The 26912-nt window shown below is 51.2% G+C and overlaps 3 protein-coding genes across 4 annotated transcripts in view; 2 read left to right on the top strand and 1 right to left on the bottom strand.

Annotated features, from left to right (window-relative positions):
* ZNF385C (zinc finger protein 385C) overlaps positions 1-3625 on the top strand; it is a 54480-nt gene extending 50855 nt beyond the window's left edge. For both annotated transcript variants that reach the window (XM_086766518.1, XM_086766519.1), the window contains exon 9: positions 413-3625. In XM_086766518.1, the coding sequence (XP_086622644.1) occupies positions 413-637 (225 nt within the window). In that variant the 3' untranslated portion in view covers positions 638-3625. The remainder of the gene's footprint in view (positions 1-412) is intronic.
* Positions 3626-3665: 40 nt separating this feature from the next.
* Positions 3666-5765, bottom strand: NKIRAS2 (NFKB inhibitor interacting Ras like 2). The gene is made up of 3 exons (XM_086766528.1): positions 5593-5765; positions 5105-5346; positions 3666-4701 (listed from the first exon to the last, which is right to left on the bottom strand). The coding sequence occupies exons 1-3, from the start codon at positions 5684-5686 to the stop codon at positions 4462-4464; spliced, it is 576 nt and encodes a 191-aa protein (XP_086622654.1). The 5' UTR covers positions 5687-5765; the 3' UTR covers positions 3666-4461.
* Positions 5766-6299: 534 nt separating this feature from the next.
* DNAJC7 (DnaJ heat shock protein family (Hsp40) member C7) lies at positions 6300-26631 on the top strand. Its single transcript, XM_086766524.1, has 14 exons — positions 6300-6408; positions 16173-16261; positions 16788-16912; positions 17007-17120; positions 17700-17774; positions 19267-19385; positions 19727-19880; positions 20541-20705; positions 22666-22757; positions 23884-23957; positions 24456-24602; positions 24789-24941; positions 25407-25469; positions 26338-26631. The coding sequence occupies exons 1-14, from the start codon at positions 6326-6328 to the stop codon at positions 26373-26375; spliced, it is 1491 nt and encodes a 496-aa protein (XP_086622650.1). The 5' UTR covers positions 6300-6325; the 3' UTR covers positions 26376-26631.
* The last annotated feature ends 281 nt before the right edge of the window (positions 26632-26912 follow it).

The following is a 26912-nucleotide window of genomic DNA, read 5'->3' on the forward strand; positions in this document are numbered from 1 at the left end:
CGTGGCTCAGTTAAACCAAGCCTAAGCGTCTGCTTGCAGGGACACATGGCTTAGCAGAGAGATTCACGGCAAGTGTCATCCCAGGGCACCAGAGGAACGCACTGACGCAGGGAACGGCCCAGCCATGGCAAGAGCCAGGGCAGATCTCTGGGACAGTGTGGTGGGGCTGGGGACCTCCAGGGGAGGTTGTCACGGCTGGGGCATCCCTGCGTGCTCTGACCCGCCGGCGGCTGAGCCGAGGGACCGGGGCTGTGGGATGGAGCCTGTGTTGGGCCGGGGCCGGGGGCTGCGTTTACCGAGAGCTCAGCTGAAAGCAGACGTGGGCAGGGGCCACCTGCCTGGCCCGGGGAGCTGGGGGCTCCTGTGCGGCCGCGTGCCTCACGCTGTCTCTCCTCCTCCTCCCTCCCTGCAGTCCAAGCTGGCTTTGCAGAAGCATCTCACCAAAACCCTGGCCACCCGCTTCCTGCCGAGCCCACTGACCGCCGCCGCCGTCTGCGCCATGCCTGGCCCGCTCGCCCTGAGACCAGCCGCTGCCACCACCCTCTTCCAAGCCCCGATCCTCGGACCAGCCCTTTTCCGAACGCCGCCAGCCCACGTCCGCACCACGCCGGGCCCCATCGTCTTCGCGCCCTACTAGAGCCGCTCGCCTGCCGAGGGTCCGTCTGCCGCGGGCCAGGCTGTGCCGCGGGGGCTGCGCGCCGCGGGGCGGCACTCCCAGGCGGGCTGCTCTTCTGGCTGGTGAGAAACCATAGTCGTAGACATCAACCCCAGCTTCTCCTTTGCTTCGAGCGGGCTCCTGCTGGAGCAAGAGACCCTGGCAGAGCCCAGCCAGCCCCGCCGCGCGTCCCCGCCGCTCCCCCAGCCCGTGCCAGCCCCCGCGCTCAGCAGAGGAGCCCATCGCACGACTGGGCAGCACATGGGAGAGGACGGTGCCTGAGTCACCAGGATTGTCTCGGTGGCCAGGGGCTGCCCGTCCTTGGCCCGCTGGCTTGTTCGTCGTCCCCGCCAGTGGCCAGACTGGAAGAAGAGGAGCTGGTTGGTCCCTACGGGAAGGAGCATCCCTCTGGCCAGCTGATCCTGCCAGCCCAGTGGGAAGGGAACTGCGAGAGAAGCCTCAGCCCAGTTCTTACTGGGAGAAATGACGCCAGCACAAGCAGAAAGTTGGCAGTTCCCCTCTCAGACCAGGCTGGCTGTGCCCTCGCCAGCCCTGCACTTGCCTGTGCTGGCCAGGGGTTTCCTTGCTGCCCACCAGCCCCCTACACCCCACAACCTCCTCCATCCCACCAGCCAAAGAGCCCCGCCGTGGCGGGCACCAGCCACACCGACTGTATCTTCACTCCGAGAGCAATAGCCCAAGCCCAGGGCCGGCACCTCCTCCCTCCGAAAGCACACTGCCCCCGCCCTGGCCCCCGAGAAGCACACAACCTGGGCACGCGGCCGGAGACGGGCCCCGCTCCAGCCCAGTGAGGACAGGAGAGCCGGGCCGCCCGGCGTGGGCTCCCCGAGGAGGTGACCCCGTTCTCTGTGCCAGCTGTTTGCCTCTGTCCCACCCGCGGGGGACAGCCCTGCCCCTACCTCCCGGGAGATGCTGTGAGGCTGAGTGAATGTCCCTAAAGCACTTTTGGATCTCCAGTGAAAGGCAACGCTGCTTCTCACCTGCCGGCCAGCCGCCGTGCCCGGCCCTCCAACCCCATCCCCGTTAGGAGCTTCCAGGGAGTTGCCGATGACTCCCAAAAACAAAGGTGTCCCCAGCAGCCCGGACAATCAGGTACGAAGGAGCAGGCGGCACCCGCAGCTGCGCCTGGCGCTCTCCCTGTGACGTTCCGGAGAGACCCCGAAGCCGCAGCTCTGCTGTTCACTGTGCTCAGAAAGCCCAGCGATGACCTGGTCTGAAAACTGTAACCACGGCGCTCCGGGTTCCCAGCGCGCTGCTGTAAATAGAAATATGCAGGAAAGTTGCAACCCAAATGGACCTCACGCTGGAGTGACAACCCACCCCGATCTATGCAATCCAGGGGGAGCAGCTTGCCCGCCGCATTCGCTGTCTGCGTTTTACTTTGGTGCTCACGCTGTCCGTACAGCCAGGAGTGGTGGTGGGGGCAGGAGAAACAATGCAACGCTTGGCTCTCTGCAGACGATTCCCTTCCCATCTCCTGGCCCCGGCTGCCGGCTCGGAGACCTCCGCTGCAGCCCGCGTTCCCTCCCAGCCCTTGGGAAGAGGCTGGTTTGTGCACCGAGGAGTCCGCACGCACAAGCACGCACATCCGACGTCTTGGCCATAAGCACTGCCTGGATTTCGGGAGGATTTTGCCCAGCGCGCTCCAGCGATGCTCAGGACGGGGTCCTGGCAAAGGGAGGCGCATGGGAACCGGCCAACGGGTAACTCACGCAGCCAAAATGCTTCTGCTTCCCAGAGCTGGAGCCTCGGGCGAGGGCAGGAATCCTGCACAGAGAGAGCGGGGCGGCACGGAGCCATACGCCTGCATCTGGGGGGCCCGTTTCCCGCCCCGTGGGCAGCGCTGACCCGCAGTGCCACTGCTGCGCTCCTGCTGCCGAGGACAGGAGCGCGAGGGAGCCCCTGGGTACGGCTCCATCTCCTCTCTGCCCCAGGGAAGGAGGGAAGCGGAGAGAAGGCACCAGGAGAAGAGTGAGCTTGTTTGCAAGGCTGGAGATGAAGACAACTGAAAGGTCCTACAGTGGTGGCAGGAGAGCAGCTGAGAGAAGGAAGGCTCCCAGCAGCGCTGGCTTTGACAGGGAGATGGTCCCACAGCCCAGGGGTCACACACAACCTGGACCCCACGTCCCACAGGACAGGAGCCTGCGCTGGCTGGAGCCCGCGGGCGGCGGGAGAACCGCAGCCCCGACAGCGTCACAGTGCCAAGCAGCCGGCACTCAGCCCGGCTCCAGCCCTCCCCGGCTCATCTCACCGTGCTCTTCCCCAGGCCGCCTCGCTGGTCACTCCCAGCCCTGGCCACCGCAGAGAAGGGCAGCGTGTCCCCTCCCGCGGCAAGCCCACCAGCCTCAGAAGCGCGGGGAGCCGGGAGCGGCAGTGCCGCAGCCTGTGGGAGCCGCTCGGCACCGGTGGGTCGTTCCCCTGCGTTTTGTTCTAAAAAAGCCTGAGCTGGAGCCAGCAGTGGCTGCTCCCCTCACCCCTCCACAGTGGAGTCCAAATCCACTCCTACACTCGGCACTTTAACCCCTTGAAAGCCATTCCTTCCAATAACAATAATACTGCAACGCGCTGCGTAAGAACACGCTCCCTCTGTCGCGTCCCCCCGCCTCCAGAAACCCTCCCGTGCTGTCCGAAGCATTTACTGCCTTTGACTTAGCGTACGCTGTACTAGGTAGTAGGGCATAGTCCGTAGCGCTCGATAACGTGTGCCCCTCTGTAAATAACCTTGGAGTGATGTGAACAGTTTGATTCAAACAAAAAAAAAAAACAAACCACCCACAAAAATGGAATAAACAGACTCTAGGGACTTGGCCAGTACCCCTCCTGTAATGTTCATTGTATATTTTTTTGATGTACTATAACTGTTGGGACAAAAAAAAGAAAATATTTTGATAATCGAATCTCATTGCTTTATTGTGTTACTCAGTAAATAAAAGGAACAAGTATAAACAAGCCAGGGCTTTCTCGTTTTTTGGTTTTGTTTTTTTCCCCCCCCCCCAGACCCAGACTAACTGAAGGGAACACGCGTTGCTGGGCAGGACTGGGACACCTTTCCCTTGTCTTGTGGTGGTGGTGAAAGGAGAGTCAGCACCGCGGCAGAGCTGCCAGAGCCCTCAGCGTCAAGGCGCGCCGGCTAAGCGTGGTCCCAGCTTCTGCAAGGTCACGACTGAGCCTGCGCTCCGGGAGAGGGCTGTGGCGTGGCGGATGTGGGCACCCTGCCCTCAGTGCCAGCACCTTGCCCCGCTCTGCTCTGTGCCTTCACTGGGGCAGGATGACGGAGTATTTCTGCGCGTAAAGGAGCAGCCAGCGCTGCTGGGTGAGGGGCGATCTGCTGGGGAACACCGCAGAGCCAGCTGGGGTAGGAGGAGGGAGAGCTGCCCCGCTTACACGGCAGCAGTAAATACAAACCAGAGCCGCTGCGGAGAGGGAACGGATCCCCGCCTGCTGGCCAGCCCTGTGTTGTGCCTCCCCTCTAGCAGCGTACGGCCCCCGCGGCTGCCGGCCCGCACCCAGAGAGCGGAGTGGCATCGCTCGGCCAACCCTGGCTTTTCTGCAGCACCTCCAGACCTGCAGGGGCTGGGCGGTGAAAAGAGCGGTCCCTGTCCCAGTGCAGAGAGATGGGTCACCTCTCTCGTCCTCAAAGACCATCCCCAGCCCTGGGACATCCATTCCTCGTGCCACCGTGCTTCCCCGCAGGCTCTGCGGCGCCAAACAGGCTCAGCAGGAGGTATGTGCAAGGGAAGGAGGGAGTGAGGAAGAGGAGATGGCAATGGAAGGGAAAACAAGGCTCAGCCATCCATGGATCCGCTGCCCTTGTTCTTGCGACTCAGGGGAAAAGCAGACTTGCTTTGTGGCTGCGTCATCTTACTGGCCAGGTAGATGAACGGCTCAATCAGCGTACGCCGGTCTGCCACGGACACCTCCCACAGCTTCACCTTCTCGCCCTTGGCCCAGTGCTGGGCTGCGTCATGGTCCACCCGGCGCTGCTCCTGCAGGTCACACTTGTTGCCCAAAACCACGATGGTGACCTGTTCACAAAAGGATGAGAACAATTCCTGAAGGGACCAAACGCAGAGCTGAACGGTGCTGCCTGGCTCTGCTTTGAAGACCCTCAGCGGCAGGGCCAACCTTGCGGCTCATTCCCCGGCTGGGCCGAGGCTTTTTAAAACACCGCGTTTCCCAGCACTCCCCCTTCTGGCAGCTTCCCCGCCTGTTCGGGGCTGTGTCTCTCCAAGCCCAAAGCGGAAGGGCCCGTTGAGCGCTTGCACACGCAGAAAGCATCCCAGGACAACAGGTGGTTACAACTGACAGTCTTACGGGACAGGAACCCCTGTCACTGTCCTGTGACAAGCCAGAGGAGAGTCTCTGGGTGCAAACTTGAAGAAAGGGAGCAGATCCCACTCTGCAGCCCCTTTCTGCTGTGGTACTCACCTCCTTCTTGTCTTTGGACTTGTCAATCTCCTTCTTGAGGAGCTCCACCCGCTTGAAGGACTCCTTGCTGTCGGTGCTATAGACCAGCACGTAGCCGTCCGTGCAGGAGAAGCAGTGCTTGGGAAGCTCCAGGCCGTCCCGCAGGCCCCGCGTGTCGTAGAAGCGCACCTGCTCACGCACCCCCCGGTCTGTCTCAATGGAGCCCACGTAAATGTCCTCCTGGGTCTCGATCATCTCAGAGCCTGCCAGGGAGGTGGGCAGGGGAGATGTGGGGACCCCGGCCGGGGAGCTGGCCCTGGCACAACCTGGAGAACTGCCCTGCCGGGTAGCCTGGGGCAGGACCGGGGGTCTTTCTTCCTGACCCACCGTGTTTAGGGGGTGTTCGTGCCCATGGGGTCACGGCCCGGCCCAGCTGCAGCACGGGGCTGCCTGGCACCCAGCGGGCAGGCGGGCCCCCGCCAGGCTCCCTCCCCGTTCCCCGCACTCACCAACCACATGGTTCCCGTACAGGAGCTGCTCCAGGATGGACGTTTTCCCCACGGAGGCCTGGCCGCACACAACCACCTTGCAGCTCTTCCCCATGCCGCCTCACCGAGGGCCGCGGGAAGAATCCGCCTGCCAAACACGGCTGTCGGGGGAGGGCTGCGGGCCGGGGGGCGGCCAGGCCGCTCGGGGGGCGCACCCGCGGCCCAGGCCGGGCGGGGCCAAGGGCCCGAGGGGAGGCCGGAGGCCCAGCCCGCAGCTGCCAGGCCCCGGGCGGGGAACGCGGCTGTGCCCACAGCCGGCCCAGGCCGGCGGGGCGAGGCGGCCTGCGGGGCTGCCCACAGCGGGCCGCCCGGGGCAGCGCTGCGGCCGGGCCGAGCCCAGAGGCCGGCGGGGGCCCCACCTGCGCGGCGGCGGCGGCGGAGGGGGCGCGGCGGCCTGGCGGGCCCACAGCGCCCCCTACTGGCGGGCGGACCGGAGCCTGCCGGGCCACCCCGGGCCGCGGTGACAGCGAGGGGGGAAGGGGCCTGGCCCGGCCCAGCCCCGCCCCGCCCCGCCCCGCCCCGGTGCCCGGTGCCCGGTGTCCCCATGGCGGGCAGGCCCCGGGGACCGCTCCGCCCCGGCCGTGCTGTGCTCTAGCCGGCCCGCGCGCCGCCGCTGTCAGCGGAAGCCCCGCCCCTTCCGGCGCCGCGCCCGCCCCCGCCGTCCCGCCCCTCCCCAGCCCGGCCCGGCGGTAAGATGGCGGCGGCGGCCGAGTGCGATGTGATCATGGCGGCGCCCGAGGGACCCGGCGAGCCCGAGAGCGAGGAGGAGACGCGGAGGTAGAGCGGCTGCCGTGGGCCGGCCTCGCTCCGCCGGGCGAGGGAGGCGGCGGCCGGTGTCGCTCCCGGCTGGCGGGGCGGGGGCCGGGCCGGGCCGGGCTCCCTGGGCCAGGGGAGCGGAGGGAGCCGCAGGTGCTTGGCCGGCCCTCCCTGCGCGGGTAGGCGGCGGGGGCTGGCGGGCAGGGCCCCTCCGGCCTCCCCCGGCGGGCAGCGGGGGCTCTGCGGGGGCGGCGGGGCCGGGGTGCGCGGCGGGGCCCGGCCCGGCCCGACCCCTCCGGCCCGAGGGGCACCGGGCAGAGCAGGACGCGTCCCGGGCGGGCCCCGAGGGCAAAGGCCTTTCTCCACGCCGGGCCTCGTCCCGCGGGGAAGGGCTGGCTGCTGCCCCCCGGAGCCCCGCGGCGGCGGCCCGGGGTCCGCCCGGGGCTGTGACACGAGCACAGGCGGTGCGGGGCTGTGCGTGCTGGGGGGCGACGCTTTATTTTGGGATGTCTTGGCTGCGTGTCCCAGGATTAGAACGTACGCCCTGTAGTGGAGTCGGGCTGTCTCCAGGCCGCTGGAGCTTGAGTGTCCTAGAAATAGAAATAACAGCCTTTCTGTCTGGGGGCTGCACTGGCCGCTGAGGACGGGGAAGGGATTGAGTTGTGGTGTAGAAGGGGAAGCTTCAAACCGTTGGGTTTGAGTGCTCTTTGCTGCTTCATCGCCCCCAATTCCCTCGTCCCCGGTACCGCTTGAAACCGATGGGCAGCAGTTTTCCCTCTGTCCTGCCATTCTGTGGATAATGGGGAAAAAGGTCGGTTGCAGGCGTGTGTTTGGGCAGAGTCCTGCTCCAAAAATGTTGTCGTAATTAAAAACCTTAGCGTTTCAGTAGCTAGTTTTTATCTAAAGCGGTCTGGCGCACCTTGCCCAGGGGAGCAGGTTGCTGTCACCTAAGGCCTGGGGGTGGTGGGAGTCCCAACCTTTCTTGCACGTTCTCCTCTTAAGAGGAGGTGGGCTGGTTCCCAGCAGCAGCTGAGCACTGCAGTCTCTGCAGGCAGTGAGATGAGAAGGTCCGATGTCTAGGAAACTCCGCTGGTTCTGCAGCATCTAACGCTGGCGGTTGGTTATCTCCTGGGGAACTGGGGAGGAGAGAACTATTTCTGTAGAAGGTGAGGCAATTGCTCTAGAAAACTACTCGGTGAATGGAATTAAAAAGAGGAAACAAAACTGAAAGTGGCCTCTGAGGAACAGCCTTTTCAGAATAGTATTGGTGGCCTGGGGCGTTCCGTGCTGCTTGTTTACTGTCGGAAATTGAAGGCTGAAGGAGCTGCGCTGGGAAGGAGCTGGCTTCCTGGTGATGTCATCCTAAGGAGTTAAATTAGGTGTTGCTGAAGAGGCACCTGGGTGTTGTGCGTAGAATAACAACAAATCGCGTGGCCTGTAAAGTTGGGAAAGCTCTTTGTGGTAAGTCATTCCTTCCTTCAGGCTAATTAAATGCAATGTTTGAAGTCTCCGAGTGTAAAAACCGTACTGAAGGCACAGTGGTCTCCTGGTAGTGACCTCCCTGCTTCCCAAGCTTCATGGCAGAAGTGACGGGCACAGGAAACCGCTCATGGGTAGGATGGGCTTCTTGGGAAAAGCTGGGAAGGATTCGTGGGCAGCGTTTGGTCCTCGCCCTGCTCTGAGGGGAAGGCTCAGCTGTGAGGAGCAGAGGCGGGCTGGCGTCTGGGTTTTTCTTGGTGTGATAAGGCCAGAGCCGTAGTTCAGGTGATCACCATGAAGCAGTTTTGTCAGGTACTTTCACTATGTTTCCTGTGTTGTGGGGATATTAACCCTTTCTCTTGCTAAAAGAGAAATGTGTGAGGAGGAGATGATTATTCTGCTCCTGGTTATTCTTCTTGGCTGCTCAGAAGGTGCAGGCCTTACACGCTCATGCCTTTCTGCAAACCAGGGCAGGTTTTCTTGGCGTCCTGTACATTAAGCTCTTCTCTGCTTTGGCCCTTCCTGACTTACAGAAATTGCCGAACTTCTGTGGCTTAATTGATTTCATATAATTTAGGGCGATAGTCGCTCTATTAGGGAGAGCAGTTGGAGGCTTAATTAGGTGTCTGATGTTTCTAAAACATCTTGAGCTGTGTAAGGGCTGTGCAGGCACTCTGTGTTAATGGCCGTGCACAAACATCCACTTGAATCTCATTTAGTAGAGCCTTTGTGGTGTCTCTGTGCTAACTTCTATTAAAAAATCAGCAAAAATAGGTGAAAACCTTTCCTGAATCACTGCATCGAGGGTTTCCACGTTCTGTACTTCTGTTTAGGGATTACAATGCGACAAGACACAGATCCTTTGCTTAAGGACTCACCTTCATCTAAATGCCCAATTCTGTTCTCTGTGGCTTAATAAAAATTAGGAAATGAGCAAAAGTGGAGATCTGTATTTCAGAATGATGGGAACGGATGCACTGAAACAGCTGAGAACATGCCAAACGGCTGGCTCACAGGTTGTTTAAGGGACGGGAATAGAGTGTGGTCACAAGATAATTATTGTCTGCTGCTGCATAAATTGTTGGGGTCCTTGTGGAAAAGGGTTGATGTAATTGCATTAATTTTGTCTGCTGGGCAGTAGTGCTGTTAGTGCCAGCTCCTCTGCTGGGGAGCAGCCGATGAGCAGGGGTTGAGGAGCTGTGATGCAGTCAGAGACTGGTCCACCCCCAAAAAGTAACTTTTTTTTCCTAAAAAAAAAAAAAATTTTCAAGGTTTCTAACCTATTGGGAGAGTTATTCCCTGGGCCCAGCTGGTCTGCAGGCCTGAGGTGGCTGGAATTCTACCAGGCAGAATTTCCTTGTCATGTTCCTGGCAGCTCTGCGTTCTGTCTGATGTGAATGCTTAAGGTTGGCTCTTCTCCTCATCCTTCAGCACTGAAGGATGTGGAAGCCTCTTAAAGAGAGATGTCTCAAATTGTTTGGAAGACATCATTATGAAATTACCTGCACAGACTCTTGCTTTTACAGTGTTTCTGCTGCAGGTTTCAGATGCGTTGATGCCTCAGTAGGAAATCAGTTAACCTGAGGAAAGCAATGGATGTGAAATCTGCCGCACAAAGTAAATTGTGCGGAAGTCAAGGAGGTTTCAGACCTTGCCTGACTTTGGGTCGCTAATTAATTTAGCGGATGTTGCCTGGAGGTTGTCAGGTGTTGGTGAGTAGCAAGAATCTTCCCACTGCTATTTCACATGAAATAAGTTGCACCTTGGTCAGGCTCCTCATGAATAAATGTCATTATTTGGTGACTTTCCCAGGGAGTGCTGGCAGGAGTGAGGGGCTGGATCAGTAGCAGGGGCACCGTTGGTGGGCAAGCGTTACGGGATAGCCTGAAGAAGCTTTCACTATTCCTGGTCTACCTGTAAATGGGCACCTGAGTTTCCCAGGCTGTAGATCCAGTCTGTTTTACTAATATGTAATTACTTTATGATCTTATGATAATACAAGGAACAGCAGACGCTGCTCACGTGGCTGTTTACTCTCCCATGTGTTTGCAGAGTACTTGAGTACTCTGAATAAGGGAATTTCTTTATACAACACGAAAAGCTGCTCAGTACCTACAATTCCAGCCTTCTCCTCTAACACGAGACACGGTTTGTTAGCAGTCGTGTTGTAGGTGCAGTTGAATTACCGTGTAATTCTTAAAACTGGCTGGCTTCCTTCATTTACGCCTCTGTAGAAAAACACACTCTTGAGCTGGTTCTAGGCCCTTCCGCGCGTTCTCACGACAGCGACGGTGCCACCCTGCCAGAAATGGTGGGGCCGCTGTGAATTGGGTTAATACGGAGCTCTGCGAGCGAGGTGTGTTACGTAACTGCGCAATTAAAGTTCAGGGCTCGTCGGGCCGTTCTCACTTACGGCTGCGGGGAGAGGTTTGGTTCATTTCTTTGATTTCTTGCGGCTTTGGTCTTCCACGTTCGAGTTTGTCCTGGGGTACTGGGAACATTCTGGGGTGTGTGGCAAGGACAGCGTGGGGTTTTTTACGCGCCTTCTGGATTAAATGTCAGTTATGTTGCTATTGTCTGCTCTTGTGAGGCTGACCTTTCCTTTTGTGTTCTTGCTGGTGAGTCTTTAGACAGATACAGACTCAAGATTTCCCTGGTTTGAGGCTGTGAGTAAATGTAAACCCCCTCCTTGTTCAGTGGGGGGTGCTGACGTGCAGAGAAATGTCTTGCATGGTGTGTTGTTCTGCTCCGCGGTCACTGTGGTCTCCGCAACAGGGTCAGCCTGGTGCTGCCTGCCTGCAGAGGCTGGTCGTAGCGTACGTTGGATATGATTTTGTGTGGTTTTCTGCACCGGAGATGGAGAACACGAACGCTACCGATGGGAGATTATATAGAGAGAAATGTATATATTCCCTTCGCTCTAGTCCTCGGAGTGTAAAACCTAACCCGGAGGAGGGGTCTCCAAAGCGTACGGGGAAGCACACCCTGGGTATCTCCGTGGCCCACGTAGTGTTTGGCTTCTCTTCCGAGTCCTGAAAGAAGGGAGGGGAGAGTATAGGATGTCCAGTGGCAAATATGACAGCTAATTTTAAGCTCTAGACATCGCCTGCTGTAAACTGTATTGAGATCACCCAACTTATTTTACCCAAGCAGCTGAATAACATCTGACAGCTGAGAATCTGGGCTGGATTTCAACCAAAAAAAATGCCAGATAAAGGCACGGTATCCCATTAAAGAACAAGACTCTGCAGGAGTTGTTTAGCAAAGGCAGGTGTGTTCCTTTTGTCAGAGCACCTCAAAAAAGATTGCTTGGCCAGGACAGGATTTTGGAGCCTCCCTTAAATCTTAGATTTTTTAAATTTATTTTATTTTTGTCACTGTTTCGTAATGGAGGCAGGAAATGAAGTAGGAGTGAGGGTCGAGAGAGCAAGTCTGCCACCTGCTTGGCTGCTGAATTCCTGTAGCTGGGTGGTGCTGCCGTACCTGCGTGCACGGGGTCTCTGTCACCACCCCAGATCTCGGAGGTGCTGTTTGTCCAGATCCCACAAGTTTTGGACAACGTAGCAAATGAGGTAGGTCTGCGTATGTCTCCTGAGGAGCTGGGGTAGGAGGGGTGGAAGCCACGATCAGCGCTCGAGCGGGGGCAGCCTGTGGAAGCTCTGAGGAGGAGGCAGAAGTTGTTAGGCAAAGGTGGGATTGTGTCACTGGTGCGCGGGATGGCTGCTTCTCATAGCTCTTCTGTTCTGGGAACGAGCAGGGGCTGCACTCTCGGCAGGGCACAGGGAATAGAGGGAGCCTTGTGATGGTTCCTTCTCCCATCAGGCAGGCAGCGAGCTCCTCGCACTGCGTCCTCTGAGCCGTGCAGTGCGCGAGGGGAGCGTCAGAGCACGCGGCTGCTGCTTGTCTTGATGGCAGGTCCTCGAGGGTGACAGGGATGGGAGTACGTGAAGAATTAGGGATCCTGACAAATGTTATAAAAGAAGAAGAAAAAAAAAAAAGACTAGCTCACAGGGAGAGAGTTACTCCAAACAGTCCCCTCCTTGTGAGCCTGTGGTGCACACAAGCAATGAAAGACAAGCTTCTTCCTGAGATCCTTGGTTGCGACTCTTCCCTGTCTTCTGTGTCCAGCGTGGAGAGGCCTTGAGAAGACACCAGCCTCCGCTCACAAAGCAACCCATTCAGCCAGGATCGTATTTTTAGCAAAGCACGATTCTTCTTCAGTTTCAAAAGTAGCAAGTGGGGAACGCAGCCTACATCAGTGCGAGATGCAGAATGATCTCATTCAGGCTGCAGCATCTGTTTGGATTGAAACAATTACCAGTGATATCAGGAGATCTGAATTTTTTTTCTTGTTATAGCCGGAGACTGTGGTAAACAAGAACTGTTTTCTATGTCAGTGGAGCACAACTGGGGAGAGATGCTTCTGTTCTGTGTCTGGGACCTTGGACCACAAGCCTTGCGTTTCCAACAACTGTCTTTGCATTTGTGTTTTGGAGGCAATTTCCTTTTTCTTTCCCCATCTTTTTTCGTCATTAAGCTTTAAGCCGTGTGAGCAATAGAAATACCTGTGTACTTCCTTTCCCCTAGTGTTGTCTGAGGCATTGTGACTTGTTATATCAATCTGTGTCAAAGTAAATGCTTAAAAGGAAAATAAGCCAATAAAAAAAGAGCAGAAAACAGTAATTCTTGTGTTCGCCTGTTTTCTCTACCATCTGATAACACCAGTGCTTTGTAAAAGTTAGTTTTGCCCTGTATCTGTTTTTCTTTCTTCCATTTTCCTAGCTCTTCCCAGCAGTTTGGCAGACGGGATGCTCTGGCACCCAGCCCTCTAGCTGAATCTGTTAGGCAATGCTTTCTCATAACATGACAGGTAAAAGCGCTAGAAGACTAAAGTCCCTGTGAGTCAGGGACCGACAAGCTAAGGAGGTTCGGTGTTAGCTCAGAGGTATGAGTTCTGCCATTCACGCTGTCCACCCTTTTCTTTAGACTGTACAACAGAGAGCTTCTGGGAGAAGGTACTTCAGTAGGATATGTGATTTTTATTTTCCATTTATCATTACAGAAACACAGAAACAAGAGAGTAAAGTTTTGGTTAAACCGCTTGCTGCCAAGGTTCCAGAAGTGCAGAGTTGCTGGTTATTTTTTCCACTGTATTTTGAATGTTCGTTCTGTAATATTCAACAAAGGTGATTGTGTTTGGGTGCATTTTTAATCATGCAAAGCGTGAGTCCTGCTGCTTGCGATAGAGATCCATCTGACAGGCACGTAATCTTTTGTGGATCTTGTGGCCCTAGGGAAGGAGGAGCGCAGAGGGGTGCTGTACCAGCAGCTGCCTGCCGTTCAGGATTTGACAGCGTGCTGGCCTCTGACGAAGAGGAAGGCTGCAGGACAAGCGCCTTTCTTCGGCGAGGCGGTGGGAAGGCTAGGGCGGAGGAGGTACGGCGGTTTCCCATCTTAGATGAGCGAGTTCACCGCTTGCTGGAACGGGAGTGGACGCAGTGGGGACGAACTGAACCTGGGAGCCGTGACAAGACCCTTCCGAGGCAGTGGAGCACGTGTGCTAAACTGTTCCTTTGCTGCCCTGCTACTTATTCATCTTATTTCAAATAAACACGGCGGTGTGGCTGTGTGTTCTTTCCGTGGTTTGACATCAGCAGTTACAGCAGGGGTGCATCTGCTCCGTCGCTGGAGCGTAGCTGATGGCGAAAGTTAAAAATGAAAGTGAAGAGCACGCACTTCACTGTGGCCCGCGGGCCCTCAGCATGGCAGCTCCCTGTGTCTATTGTTTTGCCAGCTGGCAAAACTGCGACAGCTCAGTGAAAACAACCCTTTGCATGAGGGGGTTGTGTGGGAACGGCCAATGGCGGGCCTGAGTGAGGTTAAAAACACGTGAACGCGTTTCAACACAACTCCCTTTGTTCTTCCTCTAGTGGGCTTGCTGATCATTGCTCCCGTTCGCTGGTGGGGTCCCTCCTCCTCGCTCCGGCTCCTGCCCTGCCTTCACCGAGATGTGCCCTGGGAGCGCGGGGGCTCTGGCAGCGCTCCCCGCCCCCGTCAAGGGCTCTGCGGCTTGGGTTCGGTCCGTCCAGGGTCAGCGGTTTCGGAGCGAGGGCAGCTTCCAGTAGATAAATGCATTTCTCACGTGAGGATCTGGTCTCTAGATGCTTCCAAAATAAAAGTGGAGGGCGGCGGTTGACTCTTCCCAAATCTGCTCTGCACCCTCAGGTCTTGGATTTGACAGCTTACTAAAACGTAGGACTAGTCTGTAGTCTCCAGTTTTTATTTTCTGTACTGAAAGAGGTTTCTCCCTGTGGTGCATTCTAACAATACATGCTCTATAGCTGGAGCAACTTTTCCACTCTTTGAACGTGTTGTAGCTGCAGCCTTCAGTGAAGACGGTTGACTTCTGTCTATTAGGTTTATTAAGGATGGGATTTGGGAAAGACAAAAGCCTGCTTACTCTGGGCAAAACCTAGTCCTGAAGCATGCACAAAACTACAAATTTCTCAAAAATCAGATGTAAAGGTACACAGAAATACAGAGGAGATCACTTGTATTACACTTTCTGCTATAGATGAGCCTGAATTTTTAAAGCTAAAGATTATCTCTGTTTGTAGTACCTGGTAGACTGGAGACTGGTTCTGACTCAGGCCTTTGGCTGTTACAGAGTGGCCAGGTACAGAAATAAAGCCCCCTCAGCCACAAGAGCAGCTGAACAGCTTGTGCTTGCTCTGGAGTTCGATGGAGGTGTTTGTATGGAAAAAGTCCTGTGACTCTTCCCTCTCTAGTCCCATGTTCTCCGATTCGGCTTGCTTTTCTTTACCTTGGGTTTCCCTGTAAATAGCTTTCCTGTAGCAAGCGGTGCAAAGGGACACCTTCCTTTCTGGACCCTTCTTCCAAGAACAGGCTGAAGCCCGACGTTTCAGCACAGCCTGGAACCGACCCGTGTTTGAGCCTGCGAGCGCAACTCCGCTCTGGCAGGCTGGAGGGTCACCTGGCTATTTTAGCTTCCGTGGCTTCTGCTTCACTGCTTCAGCAAAGGCTATGTTCAGATCAGTTGGCGGTTACGCAAGAGGAATATGATGGCCTGGAATAATCAACTTTGGCTGTACTGCTTGCGGTATGGTCAGTTCCCCTGCGCAGGTGATCCCCGTGGCTGGGCTGCTCTAGCAGAAGCTTACTGGTTGTTGAAGGAGAGAGTAGCTGAAGCTCATAAATATGCTGGCTGCGTCCCTGGTGGGACGTTTTGGATGGCATCTGAGCTGGTATGTGTTCTGACAGTTAGAATTTGTCTTCGAGGCAAGAGTTCTGGTTGTGCGAGTGCTTTGGGGAGTGGACAAACAGCGTCTGGCACTCTGGCTACAGCAGTGAAGTCCCAAAAGCACAATGCGAGTCTTCACTGCTGTGTCTTAGAGTGGAGTGATGCTTCTTTTGAGCTGGCCTCATGGATTTTACGTGTTAAACTGTGTCTGGGAGAGGAAGCAAGTGAATTAAATCACTGAATTGAATTCAGTGAAGCTGAACTGAACTTCGGCACCGCAGTACAAGTTCCCTCTCAGTCTGCTTATCTAAAATTGTGAAGATAAATGGGAGAAGAGAGAGAGAAAGGTTTAATTTTCTTCAGGGGAAACTTTGCTTTCAGGAGTTCAGGAGATGCTACTTTAAACCATATGTTGTGTGTTTTTAAATGTCCTAAACTGTCTCTGCAAATGGTTGCTCTTGAGTGTGAGGACTATTTCTGGACCTGTTGCCAAGGCAGTGCCAAGCTTCTTCTTGAGGCTTGCACCCTTATTTTTCCTCTATTTAGCTCTCTCTTGAATGTAGAAATTGTTCTTGGCCCTGTTACTTAAGTATGTGGGACTAATTCTGAAAGATAGACAGCACGCTGTTTCTTGACTTTGCTGAGGTTCTGCAGCACCTTACAGGAGCAGGCTGGCTTGATGAACCATGGGCAGCTGAGTTCTGCTGGGCTCTCGAAACCAGTGCATCTGAGACTGAAGGGAGGGTGCTCAAAGCTGGCTGTAGTTTGCTGTTGCATTCCTGTAATATTCAGCTAGGTAATATCCCTGAGTATCCCTGTCGCAGCCCTAGTAAAGCGATGAAGTGTCTGGGAGCCAGCAGGTCACAAGACATGCTGTTTTCTCATGAGCAGTGTAGACAGAGAAAATCTCACAGCCACACCTACAAGCGTTTTGGAGCACTGAGGGGTTGTACTGGGGTTGCTCGGGGATCAAATGCTTGGTCATGGTCAGAATCTGTTCTGATGCTCAATTCCTCTTAAAATGTGGTGTTTTCCTTCCTTTCAGAGAAGCGGAATCGTTCAAGGAACAAGGAAACGCGTACTATGCCAAGAAAGATTACAATGAAGCATACAACTATTACACGAAAGCCATAGGTGAGAACAGTTGATAATATTAATATTTGCTGAATACCGTGTCTAAAAATCGAAGCTGGTTGCCAATTAAGAATACACCAGCAGGGTTTCTAACACCACATACTGGATGAAAACTTTCTGCCTGCTTTCAGTACCTTGCGCAATTTCACCACGCTGATAATGCAAGTCAGTGCCGACGCGGGTGACTGCAGCACTCCTCTGGTTTTCGTCCAGCCAAGATATTCTCAACACGAAACCAGTCCAGCTTTTCCTCTAACAGAGAGTCATGGTGCTGCCTGACTGAACACCGAAAACTTGTGTTCTTTATGAGTTAATTCCGCATATAGCGCGGGGAGCGATAGTTTTATGGCTTGCTGTCAAAAGAGCTGCTTGACCGTCATGCGTTATCTCAAGCCACTCAGGTGCCGTGTTACAAATTGAGAAAAAAATGTGATTTTTTGAATCCAACCATGGCTTTTTAATATGTTCTACAAGTCGTATAGTTGCGTGCATTACATTAACAGTCAGTGCCCTTCATCTTCTCCAGACACCTGTCCCAATAATGCCAGTTATTACGGTAACAGAGCTGCCACGCTCATGATGCTGGGGAGATTCCGAGAAGCACTGGGAGATGCTCAGCAGTCTGTCAGACTGGATGACACCTTCGTAAGGGTACGTGGAAAACTCTGTACTCCTTATTTGGGTCTCAATACCCTTGTCTTCACCTTTTGCAGCTCTTGCAACTCCCTTTTCACTGTCTTCTCAGGGCCATCTACGGGAAGGGAAGTGCCATCTTTCCCTAGGGAACGCCATGGCTGCCAGCCGCTGCTTTCAACGAGTTTTAGAACTAGATCATAAGAATACACAGGCGCAGCAAGAGGTAAGAGGTTCTTAAATTTTAAATATTCCCAGTAGATGGGGCTGTGAAAAGGAACAGATTGAACTGGTAAGCGTTTCACTCTGAATTTACAAGGTGGAATCACGGTCGTTAGCAATGACTGTTCGCACGCTGTGAGGTAATGGGGAAAAAATGAGATGCTGTCGACGTCTCCATACCTGGTTTTCAGTAGACCACCAGGTTGCACAGGTACTTTTGTGTGGGTTGTCTCTTCTTAGCAGAAAAGCACGGAGGCTAAGCTGGTCTTTCACCCAGCACTCCAGAGGAGAAATGGTGACTGGTGGTGACGGAGCACGGAAACGGGTGGTGCAGCATGTAGACCGCTGCTGCCGCTTCTGTGTCTCGTTCACAGGCATGCATTTTCCTGGACTATCAGTTAGGTCTCTGGATTTCAAACTAATTTTAATGCTGGCAAAAGTATTCATGTAATCTGCATTATTGTTCCATGGTCTGCAAGAGTTTTTGCTCTGACACTTTAGGGGTTGGCTGCTTAAATGCTACTTGATGATGTTTCAGACCAGTGACTGTCCTCCAACACTTGCTGCGTTCTCTGTCTTTCAGCTGAAGAACGCCAGTACTGTACTTGAGTATGAAAAAATAGCTGAAGTGGATTTTGAGAAACGGGATTTCAGGAAGGTGAGATTGACTTGTTTCCTGTGGCATGATGAATGGACAGAATCTGGCCAGTTCAGCCAGATGCGTGCCTAATTTCCCTGCCGAACATTAGCTGGGTCCTAATGGGAGGTGCTATTGAAGCAGGGCACTTTTGAACTGTATAATAGCTGTGAAAATGGCAGACCCCAAGTGAAAAGTGAAGAAGGTGACTGGGTCAGGCTGAATGTCCTCTGTTACTCTTTGCAGGCTGAGTGGAACCATGAATGAGCTGTTTGATACAGATTTTGTCAGCAGCAGCATTCGATCACGCTTTGCTCCTAAAATGCATATCCAGGATTCTTCTTTCGCTACTCTTTTTAATTTAAAACAAACAAACAAATAAAAGCAGTCTGTCTGCCAGTATTATAGTGAGGGTCATTGAAGGAGGAATGCAGATCTGCGTGGGCCATTCTCCGTTACTGTTTCCAGATCTTTCTTCCCAAGGGCTGTAACGGGATGCAGCTGGTACTGACCTGATATAACAAGAAATGACAGCACGAAATCTGAAACACACCAAACACTTCTCATGCAACTGTTTCTGTTCAGCGGATGCATGTAAGGCCAAAGTCTGGCCCAGAAAGGAGATTGTCCAGCACATTAAGCTCATTGTTCAGGCTAAGTTTAAGATTTGGGAAGGGTAAATCCCAGCTTTGTATCACCTGGTTGTGAGGAGCAAAAAGGATGTGTGGTCAATTTGGATTTTGTGTGTAGGAGTTTCCTTGCCTATATTGCATGTTCTGGGCTTTTGCGTCTCTCCCTTCACTTCTCCCGTCTCACTTCACTGGGGAGGCTTGCATGAAATGGGATCTTTGTTTCTGGAGAGCTGCTCTTGCTCCTTCCTCACCCAGAAGCCGTTGGCTTCTCAGTCTGGAGCACAGTGCTTCCCGCAGCAGGCAATCGTGATGTCACGGGCCGGGGAAGCAGATGAACCTTGGTGGAACAATGACCCTGTTCTCGTGCAGATGTCCCCACCAGAGAGGCAGAGATGGAAAGGACCCATTAGATCACCCTGCCCATTGCAGTCAGACCAGTGTAAGATCAGTCCCTGCACTGTACTTTTTTGTGTTTTGTCCAGTCCAAACTGTCTCAATCTATTGAATTTCTGTCCTTCCCACATGTCTTTATAATTCAGGAAACAGGGGCTGAATTGTCTTCCTTGGCTTTTTCTTTAGGCCCTACAATTTCAGGAGAGTTAAAGGGATGGACCTCCTACAGGAGTCCCTTGAATCTTCTGTGTAGTGCTGTGCCACAGACCTTTGTACACAAAGCCCTTTAAAAGACAAAACAAAAAACTTGCACATGAGGAAAATTTTCTAGTGAAACATGTCTCCAGCAGCAGAAGAAACGGGTGTTTGCACACTTATCTTCCTGTTCAAAGACAAATATGAAACCTCAGGCGTAATAACAGTGCAGCCTTTCAAAGTAGGTCTTTGGCTGTTTGCTTTGCTCACATTTGTGTTTTTTCTCACACCAGGTTGTATTTTGCATGGACCGTGCTCTGGAGTTTGCTCCTGCTTGTCACCGATTCAAAATCCTCAAGGCTGAATGTTTAGCGTTATTAGGTCGCTACCCAGAAGCGCAGTCTGTAGCAAGGTAAGCATCTCAAGGTCTAGAGTTTGAGTAACAGCTGATGGTGCGTCCTGGCTGCTGCTTGTTTTCCACAGCCCGAAATGAACGAGAAAATATAAAAAAGAAAGTCCTTAATGCAAATTATGATGAGGAAGAGTGCATTAATTTATCCCCTTTAAAGTTAATCTGACTGGGAAACTGTATTTAGACTTGGTTAATATCCAGCAGTCTTGCTTGAGCAAGGCATGCTTTTTGCACGTCCGTACCATGAACTTGATAAAATAACTACATATCTCAGAGGAGGAAGAATGCTTTTGGGAACCAGAATGGGGAAACATTTCACTATTTGGATGTGTCTGTTCCAGTGACATCTTACGAATGGACTCAACGAACGCAGACGCTCTGTATGTCCGTGGTCTTTGCCTTTATTATGAGGACTGCATTGAGAAGGCGGTGCAGTTCTTTGTCCAAGCACTCAGAATGGCTCCTGATCACGAGAAAGCATGTCTTGCCTGCCGTGTAAGTTGTGAATACTGGGGATGGGACTGCAAAAATTACCAGGATTTTTTTTAACCAAACACCTAACATGTTTCTACTGGATCAGTCCCTTCTCTCTCCCTCAGCATTATCATTCCCCAGATCTCCGGCAGCAAGCAGTCTGTCCAGCCCTTCCCAAAGACAGCCAGCTGCTGCTTTAGGTAAAACCAGGAGCTGCTAGAAGCTCTTTCTCAGAAGACTGTGGTACTTTGAAGACTGCCTCCCTTTCATTCTTCTTTGTTCCTTGATCAGATACAGGAGCAATAAAACTAGGTCTATCAGTTCTAAAAGAACTTCTGACTTTCAGATTCAGTATTAGTGCCTACAGGGTGACTTGCATTTGAGTGCTGTTCCTTTTGTGTTGCTCCTTCCCTCATTTCTCCTCAGTTGTAGTTCTTTGACTGACTTGTAAAATCTGTTTACTTGTATGAGGTCTCAAAAAGCAAGGTCCCATTGCTTTTTTTTTTTTAAATACAAACATTTACCTCTTATCTTAAACATTAGACAACCTTTGTTCCTGTAGAGGATGTTTGTAACTGTCACTGGCAGTTATGTTTGAGGACCCTCACCCATCAAAATCAGGTGCTTGGTACCCCTGAACCACTTACCTCCTGTATTTATCCAACATATATTTTCTTTCAGAACGCCAAAGCACTTAAAGCAAAGAAAGAAGATGGGAATAAAGCCTTCAAAGAAGGAAACTACAAACTAGCATATGAACTATACACAGAGGCACTAGGAATAGATCCAAATAACATAAAAACAAACGCCAAACTCTACTGCAACCGGGGGACAGTTAATTTAAAGGTAAGAAGTGGTCACTTGGCAGGTAGTCCATCGTATTCCTCACCACGTAGTTTATAAATTGCAGATCACTAACTCTGGAAAGCCTAGGCTTCTCTGGCTACTGGGGCAGCTGGATCTTTCTCGTGCTGTAGGCAATGCTTCAGGTTTTTGTACTTGCACAATGAGCGAGTCTGTTCCAAACAGCCAGCGAAGTTGACTCCTGAAGAAACAAAACTCAAATACTTGAGCTTTGCAGAGTGGGAGGGAGAGGAGGAATGTCGTTTGGCCTGATCTTAATCAGCATAAAGGCATCCTTATTTGTTTCCTTCCTGGTAATGAGGTCTTTTATTTTCTTATTCTTCTTGTAGATCAACTGTCTTTATCTTTTGATCTGAAAGAATATGACCTAATTTAAAAACCCTGTGCGGTGTTTCCAAGTTTGCTGTTGTATTTCAGTCATACGCTATCCAGAGACGCAGTCATGTGATAGCGCTTCCAGTTTCCACCCTGCGTTTCCTCCAGGCGTGTTTCCTCTTCACCTGTCTCTGTGTTGATGCCTACACTACCAGCAGTGGGGTTTTCCAACGCCCCTACCTGGTCAAGAGACAGTCTGTTCTCAAAACCTGGGAAACGGGATGAGCTGGAGGCAGGAGTCACTGGATATTTTGCGTGGCTGTTTGAAAACAAGCAATGCTTTTGTCACCGAAATCGGGAATCAAGCTCCTTAACACCAATGTAGCAGTAAGAAGCAGGCATTCTTGATTGCAGCACCGGATGCACGGGGGATCCTTCCGTCTAGCGTGCGGGCCGGTTTGAAAATCCAAACGAAATATATTCAGTAATTTCATACATAATCATCAGCAATTCCCGGAACATTGATACATAATTATCAGTTTTCCCCACCCACTTGTGCATGCTGAGCCTTTTGAGTTGAGGGTCTTCTGCTGGTCCCAGGGGTCGTCAGAGCATCCCCTCCTCGAGTTCACTGGCTGAACCCCCCCTTAAAATCTCCATCTATGGTCTTGAGAACGGGTCGTGTTGCTCCTTGACTTTTTTGGCTCCAAAGTACTGGCTCAGGGCCTGTTTTCACATGTTGTTATCAAGGCCTACTTTTGTTCTACCACCCTTCTTAATTGCCCCAGATATGCAAGGCTAACTCTTAACAAGTGAAATATTGTATTTGCTTAACAATTCTAAAACTCCCCGTTCCCTCTAAGGATTAATAGATTACATACAAAATTTAGCCTATGTGACTGCAGTTTTGTAGTTAGCAAAAATCACCTCATATTGATACTTAATTTTCAAAAATCATATTGTTCTAAAATTATGTTGATTAAGCATTTTATGTCATGTAACACTTAAAAAAATTAAATATTTTAAAGTTTATTGTCCTGTCTGGGTATTAATTTAGACACAAAATAACTTCATTTTCAGATGATTGTCAGGAAGATCTTTGTTTCCAAGTGCGTTTTTTAAAGAGAGAGGCACCAGGTAGTTCTGCCATTTCACTAGCCAAGCTTCTCATTTTTCCCTAGGGGACAAAAACTCTGTTTCTGGGGGACAGGAAAAATGTTCCTAGATCCAGACACACAGTGAGATTTTCCAAGATTCTTTACACCTTTCAATTGCCTAAAATCACAATAGTACTTAGCAGGATTTGTTCTCTGATTGGAATTCGCTTAACTTCTGTCTGACGTTGTAGAATCATAGAATCATAGAATGGTTAGGGTTGGAAGGGACCTTCAAAAGTCATCCAGTCCAACCCCCCTGCAAGGAGCAGGGACATCCCCAACCAGATCAGGTTGCTCAGAGCCCCGGCCAACCTGGCCTGGAACGTTTCCAGGGATGGGGCATCCACCGCCTCTCTGGGCAACCTGTTCCAGTGTTCTATAACTCGCATTGTGAAAAATTTTTTCCTAATTTCCAATCTAAATCTTACCCCCACTATTTTTTTTTTTTTTTTTTTTTTTTTTTTTTGTAGCTTAGGAAACTTGAAGAAGCAATAGATGACTGCACGAATGCAGTAAAACTGGATGACACATATATCAAAGCATACTTGAGGAGAGCACAGTGGTGAGTAGACCTTCATAACAGCCACGCTGAGCAGGTTTGCGAGTAGGAGCCTCATTCCTACAGCCCTGAGGGACAGGGAAAACCACCCTGAAGCTGAAGTGAACAAAGGTTCTGTCTCAAGAGACCTCTTCCTTACGCTGACGAGGAGGCAGGGGAAGCTCTGTGTAGTCTGTCCTACCTGCGTGCACCTGGGACTATCTATAGATGACTGTATTTAGGCAGGATTTGTTCTAAAGCTTGACTTATAGACTAGTGTAAGACCTGTCCCAGAGAGCGCCTCTCAAGATTTTTCAGAAGGGCTACTGCAGGTAAGAGATCTTACGCTGGCAGAGCTGTTCGTGCTTCCAGCAAACTAGATTTTGAAATGAGATGCCCTGCTTCCCATAAAGGAGAAAGCAGCTGAGACTGTAGGTGTCTCAGCTGTACAAAGGATGTTCAAGTCTGTATGTCTCCTTTGTAACTTGGCACCAACCAGGGAAGTAGTCAAAGCTCTGCTCTGACTACGGATTTATTTGCTCCTTTTCTCGATACTGATTATTCTCCAGTTTGTGGCAAAGCTACCCGGCTTATAGATGAAACAAAACTGATATTGCAGCCTTCCTGTTGCGCATTCATTTTCATTTACAACCTTCAGTGTTCTCCTCAAGCTCCATCTCAGTAATTGCTGAATTACAGTAAGCAGTTAATCTGTGAGTAAGGCTGAAATGCCGATAGATGGCCGTACGTCCCTCTCTGAGGTGCCAAGATTGTCACTTCTAACCAGTACCGCTAGCGTGTGATTCTGCACCAGCTTCCTTGAAATTGTTCTGGCTGATATTAGTTCCTGTGGCTGGATAAAGTAATTGTCAAATCATTAAAGTAGAACTTGTGCTGCCAAATGAGATTGCAGTCTCTACTTGGAGCCCAAAATACAGGTTCCTGTGCCAGGATTTCCCACAAAGAGCAGGTGTCTGGGCTTCCAGTCAGCCTAGCAGTGACCCTTTGGGGGCTCCTCTAATGACTGCTCTTTCTGCAGTCTAGAGCACGTCTTTTTCTTAATTCATATCCATCTAGAAAGCTTGTACCTGGACCCCCTTTTGATGTTTCCTGTGAAGTACACCTTGGCCACCATTGTTTCTTTCCACAGTTACATGGACACAGAACAATTTGAAGATGCCGTAAGAGACTATGAAAAGGTTTATCAGACAGAAAAAACGAAAGGTTAGTATATTGGCATTCTCTTTGTGTGGATAAGTTTCCCTTATCTGGCTTTTTTTTTTGTTGTTGTTTGTTTTGCTGTGTTTGCTTATTTTTTTCAGAATCTGGTTTCTCTCCCAGTGCTGAATGCTGAGAAGATAACTTAGCTTGTAGCTGAAGCAATGCCCTAGCTTCGGAATATCTGTGGTTCTTATTCTTAGCTGTCATCTTGCTTTTTTAGTAACGTAAAATGAAACAGAGTAACCTTAGTCTTTGTGGTTCCGTTTCTAATATTGGTTTAATAGCACTGAGATGTTTCCCTACATTTGGAAACAGCCTTGAGCAGATGAGAGGCTTTAATTAGATCCCTGACTGTAAATCCAAGTGGATTGGTTGGTTACAGCACTTAAATGGCTCTCGGATCCTTTAACCCAGGTCATCTCAATGTGCTGGTCTTCATCTCTTTTAAAGCGGGAAGCTGTGCTTGACACTAAAGACGCTTTCCTTTGCGCTTGTTTCTAGAACACAAGCAACTTTTAAAGAACGCACAGGTGGAACTGAAAAAGAGCAAAAGGAAAGACTACTATAAAATCCTTGGGGTTGACAAAAATGCCTCTGAAGACGAGATCAAGAAGGCGTACAGGAAAAGAGCACTGATGCATCATCCAGGTACCCACAAACAGCCCGTTTGTTGCTTTGATCCCCTTGTGCCCTGCACAACCGTCGCTCAGAGGCAGGAATAAGTATGAAGAGGGAATCTCTGGACAAACAGCATTTCTGTGACAGTAGCTGGGAACGTGGAGCAGTTCCTGTTTACACTAAAAGCCGCTTTTCTGCTTGTTTTTGTGTCCCTAGATCGACACAGTGGGGCAAGTGCAGAAGTACAGAAGGAAGAGGAGAAGAAATTTAAGGAGGTTGGTGAAGCCTTTACCATCCTGTCAGATCCCAAGAAGAAGGCCCGCTACGACAGCGGGCAGGATCTAGAAGAGGATGGATTGAACATGGGAGGTAAGATATTCTATCGTGGCAGCCTTTAAAAAGACTAGACCATTTAGAGTCTGCCTTCTCCTCTACAGCAAACCTCCTGTTTGTAATAATCCTGTGAATTGACTGGGTTTGGTCTCTGAAAGCATTTGAATTAGCAGATCTGCACTGAATGTTTCGAGTTGTGAACAGTCTAGGTAGTAGCTGCCATTGGGCAGAAGACTTTCAGTCTTAAGTGTAAAATAGCTTATCCAAAATTGTTAGCTTGCCCCTGTGACTGAAATTCTGACAGCTGTTGCTGTTACGTGTTTCCTGCTACTGTTTCCTCTACCCTGCTGCTGCATAGCAGTGCTCAGAGCAAGCTGTTTGTAGCTTCTCCTCCACTTGTGAAATGCTTTGTGGGCCCTCAATTAAATGATAGTTTCTAAATTGTGAAAACTGTGCCTGGCTGTTTCGCTTCAGCTCACAACTTCCTTTTCTTCCCTGTAGACTTTGATGCAAATAATATCTTCAAGGCCTTCTTTGGTGGGCCAGGTGGCTTCAGTTTTGAAGGTAGGTGAAAGTGTTCTCCTGTCAGCTGTGGAAATGTAAGTACACGAATCACTGGAGAGGGCGGCTGAATTTCCCAGAGTGGGTGTACAGTTTGAGAACAGTATTTGACTTTTCCACGTAAAAGCATCTTAAGAGCTTTTGGAAATTTCTGTCCACACAGCGTCCCAGCTGATGGCCAGTTCTGGTTCTTCTACGTTCAACAGCAACAAAGCCCAGGGGTTCCCCTTTTCTAGAAGTGTGTGTAGAACCACCATCTGAGTGGTGCTTTGCTGCTTGGGAGTAGTTGACCATAACTTGGCTACAGCTGCTGGTGCTAAAGCACCGAAAGGCGATTCTTGGCCAGAAGTCATGTCTGTGTGTATCACACGGCTCTCTCCCCTGGTTTCATGATGCTGTGAATCCTCCTGAGGGCCTCTGTGAACATTTTGAGGTGACTGGAGGTGATGAAGACGCTGCTGCTCAGTGTCCCTTCGCACCTCGTGTGTGGTCAGGCTTTCTTCACACACCTTGGAGCAAGATGGCTTTATACAGCGCTGGGCGAGCTCTCAGCACTTGGCTGGTGTCAATATACCAGTGTGTGTTCCTTAAGGTCTTTTGTTAAGTGAATTTTGAGAAGTCTCACATGCTTTGTGTACTGTTTACCTTCCTCCTTGTAAATCTGCCTCCTTACCCGTATTTTCAGCAGTCCACTCTTTCACTTGTCAGAAATTAGCCGCTGGAAATGCCTAGCAAAGTTCTCCTCTCTCCTGCTTGTTCAAATGCTTTTGTTTGAATTAAGTACTGGCTTGGCGTCGAGCTACCACAGATAGTGATTAACCATATCACTTTGAATTTTGAAAGTGCTAATATATTTCATTTTCTTTTTCAGCTTCTGGGCCTGGAAATTTCTTTTTCCAGTTTGGCTAAAAAAAAAAACCCACACACACATACCTGATCTGCTAATTTTAATCTTGAATACGGACATAGATTCCTTCCTTCATCATGTCTCATTGTACTTAGAGCAGTTTCATTTTTCTCGGTTGGAGACCTCTGTTTTGTGTGCTTTTGTGTGTGAAGAGGAAACCAGCTCGGGGAGGGGAAGGCTTGTGAATTTTGTTTTACTGTTAACTTTATTAAAAAAAAAAACCAAAAAAAAATAAAGCTTTGAATCTTTTGGTCCCTCCATGCTGGCCCGTACTTTCAGACTGTTCCTGCTCCTCAGCAGAGAGGATTTCCCTGAAGTCCTCCCAGAATCTCAACTTGTGAAGGGTGAAGTCATCTCCTGTCTTGTTTTCATTGGCTCTGAAATGCAGTATGGCAGCATGTCTAGGGTTTATAGTAACTTGTGAGTGATCTTAATCTTCTGAAAATCTGAAAAGATTGCCAAGATTCAATCAAGTTCCATACAATCACAGTTTACCTGCCAACTGTCCTTTTTTTGTGTGTGTCTTTTTTTTTTTTTTT

The sequence above is a fragment of the Chlamydotis macqueenii genome, chromosome 25 (genome assembly GCF_036417535.1).
Source record: "Chlamydotis macqueenii isolate bChlMac1 chromosome 25, bChlMac1.mat, whole genome shotgun sequence".
Classification (NCBI taxonomy): Eukaryota; Metazoa; Chordata; class Aves; order Otidiformes; family Otididae; genus Chlamydotis; species Chlamydotis macqueenii.